General features: G+C 42.0%; 1 protein-coding gene across 1 annotated transcript in view; it reads right to left on the bottom strand.

Annotated features, from left to right (window-relative positions):
• Positions 1-12,850, bottom strand: part of NFKBID (NFKB inhibitor delta) — a 31,045-nt gene that overhangs the window by 13,940 nt on the left and 4,255 nt on the right. The window contains exon 2 of the mRNA XM_073657559.1: positions 8,315-8,391. Within this exon, the coding sequence (XP_073513660.1) occupies positions 8,315-8,391 (77 nt within the window). The remainder of the gene's footprint in view (positions 1-8,314; positions 8,392-12,850) is intronic.

Below are 12,850 nucleotides of genomic sequence, written 5' to 3' on the forward strand. Positions count from 1 at the left end.
AAGTCATTACCCTGGAAAGGATGTTCCTTAACAATTTCCCAGAAAAATCCATTTTGTTTTTGTTTTTGTATGTTTTATTGTGAGTCCGTAAAAGTGGTGTAATATTCTGACAACGTTGTTGACAGCAGTGATCTGGGAGTCAGAGATGCTTCCAGGGGTCTTCCCCATGCTGTTCCCATGTCATTTCAGCACTGTTCCCATCGATTTGGGCAATTTTTAGGCCTCTGCAGACCGCCGGGGGGGAGCAGCCTGAAAAATGCTCCAGTTTCCCATAGACTTACATTGGGCTCGTTCCTTGGACCGAGGACCCGAGTATTCCAATGTGCTCGACTCAAACAACGAGTACCGAGCATTTTAGTGCTCGCTCATCACTAGTGTTGAGCATTCCGATACTGAAATATCGGGTATCGGCCGATATTCACTGTATCGGAATTCCGATACTTAATTCCGATACTTTTATAATATCGAATACCGGAATCGGAAGTTCCCATAATGCCTGCGCTCTGCAGTGTCTGTGAAGGATGACAAGCTGGATGGCAGCGCTCAGCTGCGATCCAGCTTGTCATCAGAATGCCATCCCAGCGTGGGAGAATTCTCCTGATTGTTTAAAAGCCGGCGGGCGGTAAAAAGCCGCCGGCTTTTAAACAATCACACAGCCCCATACTGCTTCCCCGCAGCCTCCCACCCCGATCCTCCGCTCCCCTCGCCACCTCCAATCCCAATCGTAAATTAGGACCGGGCGGGGAGCGCAGCACCAAGGAGCGAAGGACCCGGGCGGGGAAGCCGGCAGTGAAAAGACTTCACCGCCGGCTTTCCCGTTCTGTGCTGCGCTTTCCCGCCGGTTATTTCAAATGAACAGCTGAGGTATCAGGTGATGCCGATCAGCTGTTCATTTGAAGTAGCCGCGGTGCCCTCAGAGGGTTCATGTGAGTTCATGCTTGACTGCATGAACTCACATGAACTTTCCCACGGCCGCACAGGTCAGCCTCACCTCCCAGACCCGTCATGATTAGTGTGTGCGGGGTGTGTGTGTGCGGGGTGTGTGTGTGTGCGGGGTGTGTGTGCGGGGTGTGTGTGTGTGCGGGGTGTGTGTGTGTGCGGGGTGTGTGTGCGGGGTGTCTGTGCGTGCAGGCAGACATAGGCCGATGTGACACTACTACTCCCATCGGCCTATGTCTGTCCCCCGTCCACTCGTGCCAGCAGGATCAGCTCGATGGGAGCAGTAGTTCCCATCAGCCTGATCCTGCTATATAAATTGCCCTACTGTGTCCCCAATAAATGTTAGATACATGTCATTGGTGGCCAGTGGTTACCTAAAAGAAATTAGTTTATACATTACCTGTCCCCGCCGATCGTCACCTAAAATAAAGTAAAAAATAAAAAACTACACCTATACTCACCTAGACACCTAATTCCCCGAAGCCATCGATCTCCTGTAATAAAATATAAAATAATAAACCACAACCTTATCCTTACCCCTCCGTAGCAGTCCACGAGTGTCCCACGAAGATCTCCAGTTCAGAGCAGCCACATAGAATGTGACCGCTCTGAACCGCTGCCGCCGCTAGAATGACGGGGCCGTAAGGGTTCACCAGAGTTAAGGCAGCGCTGCTCCGGTTAGCTGCTTTACGGCACTGCTGTATCGTGAGAAATTCCCACGGTACAGCACTGCCGTAAAGGAGGTCTCCGGAGCTGCGCTGCCTGAATGCACTCCGATGACCTCAGTCAGTGGCTCCTGCTGCCGGGAGCGGACGTGTTCCCGGCAGCGTGAGCTTACAGCAGCCATGACAGCTGTCACCATCTCCAGATGTGACAGCTGTGCATGGGAGATCAGCGCAGGAACGTGGACAGGTAACTATTTTTTTTTAGTAAACTAAGAATTAAATAAAATGGTGTTTTATTTCAAATAAATTATTTTTTTCTGGGTGTAGTGTGTTTTTTCTTTTTAACACTTTGTAGGTTAGTAATGGGGGTGTCTTATAGACACCCATCATTACTAACCTGGGCTTCATGGCAGCTGGCGCTGACATGAACCCCACCACTATTACCCCCTGCCACCGCACCAGGGCAGCGTGGAAGAGCGAGGCTAAGTGCCAGAATTGGCGCATCCTATGGATGCGCCATTTCTGGGGCGGCTGACGGCTGGTGTTTCTAGCCTGGGAGGGGGCCAATATTCATGGCACCCTTCCTGAGCTATTAATATCAGCCCCCAGCTGTCTGCCTAGCCTTTGCTAGCTATTAAAATAGGGGGGACCCCACGTCATTTTTTTTGGGGGGGTCCCCCATTTTAATAGCTAGTAAAGGCTAGGTATTCAGCTGGGGGCTGATATTAGTAGCCTGGGAAGCTCCGTGGGTTTTACCCCCTTCCCAGGCTTCAAACATCTGCCCCAGCCGTCTGCTTAACCTCCGCTAGAGACTAAAATTATGGGGGATCCCACGCCATTTTTTTTTAAAATAAATCCTTTATTTTAACACTAAATGACATTTGAGGACTTAATAAAGATGCAGTCCCTAAATTATTATTTATTTTTTAATAAATTTTTCCCAAAACTTTTGACGTGGGCTTCGCCATATTTTTGTATGCCAGCCAGGTACAGCATCCAGCTTCTATGAACGCGCCATTTTCCGGGGCGGCCGCGGACTGCAATTTTCAGCGGGGGGCAGAAAGCTTGGGCCTCCCTGCGCTGCAGATTCCATCCCCCAGCTGCCTAGTTGTACCTGGCTGGACACAAAAATAGGGAGAAGCCCCACGTTTTTTTTTTTTTAATTATTTCATGAAATTCATGGAATAATTAAGAAAAAAAGGGCTTCCCTATATTGTTGTGTCTGGCCAGGTACAAATAGGCAGCTGGTGGTTGGGGGCAGCCCGTTCCTGCCTGCTGTACCTGGCTGGACACAAATATAGTGTGAAGCCCCACGTCAATTTTTTTTTAATTATTTCAGGAAATTCATGAAATAATTAAAAAAAAATTATGTGGGGCTTCGCCCTATATTTGTGTCCAGTCAGGTACAGCAGGCAGGAACGGGCTGCCCCCAACCACCAGCTGCCTATTTGTACCTGGCCGGACACAACAATATAGGGAAGCCCTTTTTTTCTTAATTATTCCATGAATTTCATGAAATAATTAAAAAAAAATTGACGTGGGGCTTCGCACTATATTTGTGTCCAGCCAGGTACAGCAGGCAGGAACGGGCTGCCCCCAACCACCAGCTGCCTATTTGTACCTGGTTGGACACAACAATATAGGGAAGCCCTTTTTTTCTTAATTATTTCATGAATTTCATGAAATAATAAAAAAAAAAAAATACGTGAAGCTTCTCCCTATTTTTGTGTCCAGCCAGGTACAACTAGGCAGCTGGGGGCTGGAATCTGCAGCGCAGGGAGGCCCAAGCTTTCTCCCCCCCCCCCCCCCCGCTGAAAATTGCAGTCCGCAGCCACCCCGGAAAATGGCGCGTTCATAGAAGCTGGATGCTGTACCTGGCTGGCATACAAAAATATGGCGAAGCCCACGTCAAAAGTTTTGGGAAAAATTAATTAAAAAATAAATAATAATTTAGGGACTGCATCTTTATTAACTCCTCAAATGTCATTTAGTGTTAAAATAAAGGATTTATTTTAAAAAAAATTGAAGTGGGGCTTCGCACTATATTTGTGTCCAGCCAGGTACAGCAGGCAGGGACGGGCTGCCCCCAACCACCAGCTGCCTATTTGTACCTGGTTGGACACAACAATATAGGGAAGCCCTTTTTTTCTTAATTATTCCATGAATTTCATGAAATAATTAAAAAAAAAAATGCTTGGGGCTTCGCCCTATTTTTGTGTCCAGCCAGATACAACTATGCAGCTGGGGGCTGGAATCCGCAGCGCAGGGAGACCCAAGCTTTCTGGGCCACCCCCGCTGCAAATTGCAGTCCGCAGCCGCCCCAGAAAATGGCGCGTTCATTGAAGCGCCATCTTCTGGCGCTGTACCCAACTCATCCAGGGCCCTGGTGCGGTGGCTCACTGGGTAATAAAGGGGTTAGGGCCAGCTTGGTATTATCAGCTGGCCCTAAGCCCAAAATTCATGGGGTCACGCCAATATTAGACATGACCGCCATGAATTTCTAGTAAAGTATTTAAAAAAACACAACACCCAGAAAAAAGTCCTTTAATTGAAATAAACACACAATTCTTTATTGTTCTAAATTAAACCATACTTACCATCACGCCCATTCCAGCTGAAGCCAACGATCTCCTGCAATAAAAGTAAAATAATAAAGCAACCTCATCCTTACCTTTCCATGGCTCCCACGACAGCTTCAGCTCTGCTACATCGAGATGACAGGCTGGACCGCAGCAGAACGCTGCCATCCATCCTGTCATCCCGCAGACACTGAGAAGCACAGGCATGCTTGTGCTCCTCAATGTCTGGCTGTGACGGCATAAAGATGAGCCGAGGTCATGTCCAATGAACTCAGCTCACCTCATGTACGTCACTGACAGCGTGGGAAAATTCTCCTGCACTCAGCACTTCAGCGTGAGAATTTTCCCACACTGTCAGTGACGTGCATGAGGTGAGCTGAGTTCATTGGACATGACCTCACCTCATGTATGTCACTGACAGCGTGGGAGAATTCTCACGCTGAAGCGCTGAGTGCAGGAGAACTTTCCCACGCTGTCAGTGACGTGCATGAGGTGAGCTGAGTTCATTGGACATGAACTCGGCTCATCTGGATGACGTCACAGAGAGACACTGAGGAGCGCAAGCATGCCTGCGCTTCTCAGTGTCCGCGGGATGACAGGCTGGATGGCAGCGTTCTGCTGCGGTCCATCCTGTCATCTCGATGTAGCAGAGCTGGAGCTGTCCTGGGAACCATCGAAAGGTAAGGATGAGGTTGCTTTATTATTTTTCTTTTATTGCAGGAGATCGTTGGCTTCAGCTGGAATGGGCGTGATGGTAAGTATGGTTTAATTTAGAACAATAAAGAATTGTGTCTTTATTTCAATTAAAGGACTTTACTCTGGGTGTTTGTGTTTTCTTTTAACTTTGACTATGGGGTTAGTAATGGGGGTGTCTTATAGACGCCTCTCCATTACTAACCTGGGCTTGATGTCAGCTGGCATTATAAGCTGACATCAACCCCAACCCTATTACCCCCTGCCACCGCACCAGGGCAGCGTGGAAGAGCGAGGCTAAGTGCCAGAATTGGCGCATCCTATGGATGCGCCATTTCTGGGGCGGCTGACGGCTGGTGTTTCTAGCCTGGGAGGGGGCCAATATTCATGGCACCCTTCCTGGGCTATTAATATCAGCCCCCAGCTGTCTGCCTAGCCTGTGCTAGCTATTAAATTAGGGGGGACCCCACGTTATTTTTTTGGGGGGGTTCCCCCATTTTAATAGCTAGTAAAGGCTAGGTATTCAGCTGGGGGCTGATATTAGTAGCCTGGGAAGCTCCGTGGGTATTACCCCCTTCCCAGGCTTCAAACATTTGCCCCAGCTGTCTGCTTAACCTCCGCTAGAGCCTAAAATTAAGGGGAACCCCACGCCAATTTTTTTTTAAATAAATCCTTTATTTTAACACTAAATGACAAGTACAGTAATCAACACTGTCACTGTACTTCATATATATGTGACTGACATGTTTCTATCTATCTAATCTATGTGTGATTCTCTATTCTTTCTGTTCTAAATTGTCGGGTACAGATGCTGAATTGCCGGCCGGCTTTCTTAAAGAGACGGTGCATGAAAACACTATTATTTTTTTAAATAAATCCTTTACACTAAATGACAAGTACAGTAAGCAACACTGTCACTGTACTTCATATATATGTGACTGACATGTTTCTATCTATCTAATCTATGTGTGAAGCTCTATTCTTTCTGTTATAAATTGTCGGGTACCGCTGCTGAATTGCCGGCCGGCTTTTTTAAAGAGACGGTGCACGAAAACACTAATATTTTTTTTAATAAATCCTTTACACTAAATGACAAGTACAGTAAGCAACACTGTCACTGTACTTCATATATATGTGACTGACATGTTTCTATCTATCTAATCTATGTGTGATGCTCTATTCTTTCTGTTGTAAATTGTCGGGTACCGGTGTATGCCGCTGATGAATTGCCGGCTTTTCATGTCATTCTACATTATTCTTAGTTGTTTTACTTCATGTAGAATTAACCTACAAGGAAAGAAAGGGTTTATTTTCATTCCGATATTTGTGTCCCATTGACTTGCATTGGTTTCCGGTATCGGAATCGGCGATATCCGATACTTTTTGGGTATCGGCCCGATCCAATCCGATACGATATTTCCTGATATCGGAAGGTATCGCTCAACACTACTCATCACTAGTCGCTAATTAAAAGCAGCCTCAGGATGGCTTCACCCTTGGAGGATGGACCGGATGCATGGACCAGTTGCCAGTGTCCTGTCCTAAACGCGTCAGCCTTATTTATGCCTGTAAAGCTGTTGCGTTCAGGTCATCACCGTCGGTTCTCAGACCACGACACAGGGATGTGTAACATCAGCCTTAGACAAGTGGGAGGATTGGCTAGACGTGTAATCTACATGGCAGTAAAGCAGTTCACACAACATATATTCATTTTTTGCCTATATCTTGGCGCACGCAGCAGCTGCTGTATCTTCCATATATTTCTCTCTCTCTTTCTCTATCTTATCTCTATCTTTGGAGGCCTGGGCTTCAGAGGAGGATGGAGATGGCGGCTAGATTTGCCCTTAGGCTTCCAGCATCCGTCCGCACACAACGATTGCTGGTGCATGTGGCATCGCTACTCAGGCCATTTAAATGCTTCTGTCAGTCAATGTTTAAACTGCAGTGATCGGAGTGCGCTCAGGTCGCTGCTGTTACAGGCAGATTTGTATCACAAGGTAAAGAGTCCTCCAGCTGTATTCCAGATCAAAAATTTAAAGTTTCACTCCAACAAAGTAAATGCTGACTGTCCTTTTCCTACAGGTTTCAGACTGTGTTCACACGTACCATTTTTGCTGCGTTTTTTTAATGCAAATTTAGTTAAATTAAAAGCTGCGTTTTACAGTACCAGCAAAGGCTATAAGATTTCAGAAATCTCATGCAAACACATTGTTTTTTTTTCCTGACTGATTTGGAAAACTGCTGCATTTTTGCAAACTGCAGCACGTCACTTCTTTTAGCGTTTTTGCAGCGTTTTTTTTTCACTCATAGAAAGCATTGAGTAAGTGCAAAAACGCAGCAAAAAACGCAGCAAAAAAAAGGCAGGTATCAGGTTTTGCTGCGTTTTTAGTGAAAAAAGCAGGTACAGCAGGAAGTGAAACCCATTTATTATTTTTCCCAAGTTTAAACCATAATGTCTTGGTCACCTGAGATGGCAGTTAGGATTAGTACAATTTAATTAAATTAGTGATGTGTGAAAAATAAACATTGGCCACCCAAGGTGTGCAATTGAAGAATACCCAACCAACTCAAGGGCCATCCAAAGTGTGAAAGTAAACAGTGTCCTACAAATTCAATGCCCTGCCAATGTCTTAGGTAAACTATTCCAGACCAATTCACCCCCTCCACTGTTACATTTGTAATGTTTATTTTTTCATGAATATACCTCTTGCATTGGTGACCTGTGTTAACGCTTTTGTGGTGGAAGCAAAGCTGAACTTTGGGATCCAGAAAAATGCCGCAAAAAAACAGCAAAAAAGCAGCAAACAACACAGCAAAACCTGTTCTTTGTAAGCAGTTTCTTTACTGCAAAGAGAGCTGGTTTTGCCTGCAGAAAAATGTAGCAAAAATGCAATGTGTGAACATAGCCTAACTCTGACATTTATCCATGAATAAGGATTGAAATGCATAGGAATAAAGGACAGTCAACATTTTGGATATATTTGGGGATTGGTCGGAATAAAACTTACAATTTTTATTTTGAATATGAAACATTGCAGAAAAGTGAATAAAGATCTATTTTCTTTTTAGCTCTAAGTTCAGAAGTGTCGCCTCTATTTCTATATTTTGTATCCTTTTGAATCAAACACACAATGTTACATTGACACCCGGCAGATTGTAGCAGACGTTTATCTGTCCACCTGAAGGAGGCTCGGCGAAACGCAGAACATTTTCATTTACATAGATCAATAGAACGGATTGTTAGTTGCAGAAACTCGTGTAACAAATCTGCTCAGTGCCTCTAATTAAGCAATGACCCCCAAAAAATATATATATAAAAAAAACCTGTACATTTTTATTTTTTTTTATTTTTTAAAATGGCTCATGAACTAAACACATATAAGAAATAATAATATAATAAAATAACTTATTTTGTTAGAATACATATTTACTAGTTACCTGGCCGGGGTTGTGCTGTCGTTTCTGCTCGAGAAGCTGTTTAACCGTTTGTTTAGGGGAACAGTATGGCCTGCAGTCTGCAAGACAACCAGTAGAGGGACACAGTGAGCAAGAAACAATGTCAAAGGATACACAGTATTTATTAGTAGTTGCATATATATATATATATATATATATATATATATATATATATATATAAACAAGATTTCTGTAATCTCTTATAAAATCCTATATTACTCTAAACAAAAAATATATCTAAAAAAAAATCCAATATTTCGGTTTACTGCTAAAATATTATGTCAGGTATATACGTTGTCAATATTTGTTATATACAATGCATCAGTTGATAGTTTTCTAAAAAATATTTTATATTTTTTTCAAGTATATGTGACCTCAAAATACTGTAAAATCAAACAAAAAAAAATGGAAAAATGGAAAAAAAGCAGATATAATAAAATAACATAAAAACAATACACAATAAAAATATAAAATGCTGACACATAAAGTAATAATAAAAAATGAAAATAAATAAATAAAAGCAAAATAATCAATATATTAACATTAATTTGATAGAATATCATAAATATGGCTAAAAAGGGTAATAGTATAAAATAAGGCGATACAGTAAAACAATATAAAAAACAACGCAGAATAAAAAATATAAAATGCTGATACATAAAGCTATAATGAAAAATTATAAAAAAAATAATAGGAAAATTAAATGGCCAAGATATTAGCATTCATTCGATAGAACTTCATAAATATGGCTAAATTAAAAAAATGATAATAATAAAAAAAGTAAAGTAAAATAAGCAGATGCAATAAAACAGAATAAAAACAATACACAATCAATAATATTGAACACATGCTTAACGCAATAATAAAAAATGCAAAAATAAACTAACCAACATATTATCATTAGTTTGATAGAACTTCATAAATATGGCTAAACAAAAAATAAAATAAAAAAGTAATGTAAAAGAATAAAATAACTAAGCACAATAAAGCCATAAAAAAACATTTACAGAACTTCATAAATATGGTTAAATAAAAAAAAAATAGTAATAAAAAGTAAAGAAATAGTATAAAATAAACAGATACAGTAAAACAATGTAAAAGACAATACACAATAAATAATAATAAAAATAAAAAATAAATAAGAAAATAATAATAATAAAATAAAAAAATAGTAAAATAATAATACAAAACACACACTTAAAGCAATAATAAAAAATGCAAAAAATAATCAACATTTTATTATTAATTTGATAGAATGTCATAAAAATGGCTAAACCAAAAAGAATAAAAAAAAGTAAAGTAAAAGTATAAAATAGTATAAAATAAGCAGAAACGATAAAGCAATATAAAAACTATACACAATAAAAAACGTAAAAACATTGATAGATAAAGAAATAATAAAAAAATACAATGAAAATAATAATAAAAATAATCAATATATTAACATTAATTAGACAAAAAATAATAAAACTTGCTGATCCTCGGTGATTTCAGTCTGATGCCGGTCATGGGATGATGCAAAAGGGAAAAATAACTAATGATTGTATTAATCATTATTCAGATTTGCACCCGGGAATTCCCCGATACTGCACTGAAATCCTTATGCAAAAAAAATCGAATAAAAAAATAAATAAAAAGTGTCCTCAGTATGTCACAAAAGTTATTACTCCCCCCTCTACTTATTGTAAATCACATGAGCAAAAATGAAATTTACGTTGGGTTTGGGGCGGTTTTTCATTTTCACGAGACGTAAAGTCCTCTGCATCACGGCTGCCGGAGGTTATGATTGCTGCTGAGGAGGTGAGTCACTGACAGAGGCCACCGAGGAACGGCCGCAGGAAATCTCATGAATGCAGGCAGTGCAGGAAAGCACACAGCGGTCATAGTAATACTGCGACCTCCGACCAACAGCGTGGCAAAGTCTACACTCACATGTAACCGTGTCATGTGACCACAGGGACCTAAAGTCACAAGTAGCGGCATAACAAGAATCCGATGGGCCCCAGTGCAAAATTTGGACCTGCCCTCCCCCTGCATGTTGGTCAGATGTATGGGCCCTAGTAGTGTTAAAACTCCAATAAGGACAAACTGTATGTATTGCTCCCCCTCCTTCATTATGTAGTAATGTCTCCCATCCTGGGCCCCTTCCTGGTATATATGTCCCCCATCCTTGTACATATGTCCCCTATCCTTGGCTCCTTTCTGGTATACATGTCCCCCATCCTTGTATATATGGCCCCCATCCTTGGCCCCTTCCTGGTATATATGTCCCCCATCCTTGTATATTTGTCCCCTATCATTGGCCCCTTCTTGATATATATGTCTCCCATCATTGTATATGTCTCCCATCCTTGGCCCCTTCCTGGTATGTATGTCCCTCATCCTTGTATATATGTCCCCCATCCTTGGTCCCTTCCTGGTATATATGTTCCCCATCCTTGTATATATGGCCCCCATCCTTGGCCCCTTTCTGGTATACATGTCCCCCATCCTGGTATATATGTCCCCTATCCTTGACCCCTTCCTGGTATATATGTCTCCCATCCTTGTATATATGGCCCCCATCCTTGGCTCCTTTCTGGTATATATGTCCCCCATTCTTGTATATATATCCCCTATCCTTGGCCCCTTCTTGGTATATATGTCTCCCATCCTTGTATATATGTCTTCCATCCTTGGCCCATTCCTGGTATATATGTCCCCCATCCTTGTATATATGTCCCCTATCATTGGCCCCTTTTTGGTATATATGTCTCCCATTCTTGTATATGTCTCCCATCCTTGCCCCCTTCCTGGTATGTATGTCCCCCATCCTTGTATATATGTCCCCCATCCTTGTATATATGTCCCCCATCCTTGGCCCCTTTCTGGTATACATGTACCCCATCCTTGTATATATGTCCCCTATCCTTGGCCCCTTCTTGGTATATATGTCTCCCATCCTTGTATATATGTCTTCCATCCTTGGCCCCTTCCTGGTATATATGTCCCCTATCATTGGCCCCTTTTTGGTATATATGTCTCCCATTCTTGTATATGTCTCCCATCCTTGGCCCCTTCCTGGTATGTATGTCCCCCATCCTTGTATATATGTCCCCCATCTTTGGCCCCTTCCTGGTATATATGTCCTCCTTCCTGGAATATATGTCCTCCATCCTAGTATATATGCCTCCCATCCCGGGTTCCTTCCTGGTAGATATGTCCCCCATCCTGTTATATATGTCCCCCATCCTACTATATATGTCCCCCTTCCTACTATATATGTCACCCATCTTGGAACCCTTCCTGGTATATATGTCCCCCATCCTGGTATATATGTCCCCCTTTGGTGACATTGGTGTGTCTGCTATGGGTGATGAATGATGTTACTGTTATACTCCACCTGCCGATGTCAGCTGCCAGTCTCTGATTGGCTAGCGGCGTGTATTGTGGTGCAGGAACCCGGCAGGTCTCTGTGCCGCAATACATTTCAGCTTAATATGCATCCTCGAATGCACATTCAGCTGAAATGTAGCCCCGATCGTTATGCCCTTGGTCACAAGGACTCCACAGAGCCCCATGACTGTTAGAAGAGCCATGGTCCCAAAGGGTGCTGTAATGGCAGCCATGCTGTTGTTACCCAACTTTCTAAAAAGTAGGCAGGTCTGCTGAATACAAAGGGCATGTAAACTTTTGCAAATATGATCAATCTGCGATATTAATGTAGGCTTCATTTCAAATCCCCTCTCGTTTTGTGTATATAACTCCTATGCAGTGTTACGGTGGCACCTGAATTTTTATATTTCTGCAAAAATTTGACCTCTATCTAGATCAGATTTTCACACGAGTCCTAAAAATAAATAAAGAACCAAAATCAAACAAAACAGTCAAAAATATTCAACTTTGTCATTTTTGAAAATGAAGAAAATGATCCAATATCACAATCCGTGAGCAACAAAAATATGTGAACCTTTTAGATTAGCAGAAAATTTTAAGGTGAAATTAAAGTATGGTATTTTCAATCAATGGGAGGACAATCGGGTGTGAGTGGGCCACCTGTTTTATTGAAATAACAAGGATCTATCAAAGCATGATCTTCACAACACATTTATGGAAATGTGTCATGGCTCCCACAATGGAGATTTTTGAGGACATCAGAAAAAGAGTTGCTGATGCTCATCGGGCTGGAAAAGGTTACAAAACCATCTCTAAAAAGTTTGGACTCAACCAAACAGATTCTGCACAAATGGAGAAAACTCAGGATCATTATTTATTACCCTCCACAAGAGCGGTCAACCAAGAAAGATCATTCCAAGCGCCAGGTGTAAAATAGCCACAAGGTCACAAAGGAACCCAAGTTAACTTCTAAGCAACTAAAGGTTTTTTTCACATCAGCTAATGTTAATGAGTCCACCATCGGGAGGACACTAAACAACTATGATGTGAACGGCAGAATTGCTTGGAGAAAGCCGCTGCTCTCTGCTGTTTGCTAAAAATCACCTGGATGAACCAGAAGACTACTGGAACAATGTTTTGTGG

This window comes from Phyllobates terribilis, unplaced genomic scaffold, assembly GCF_046119375.1.
Source record: "Phyllobates terribilis strain yellow unplaced genomic scaffold, ASM4611937v1 Scaffold_12__6_contigs__length_324123572, whole genome shotgun sequence".
Classification (NCBI taxonomy): Eukaryota; Metazoa; Chordata; class Amphibia; order Anura; family Dendrobatidae; genus Phyllobates; species Phyllobates terribilis.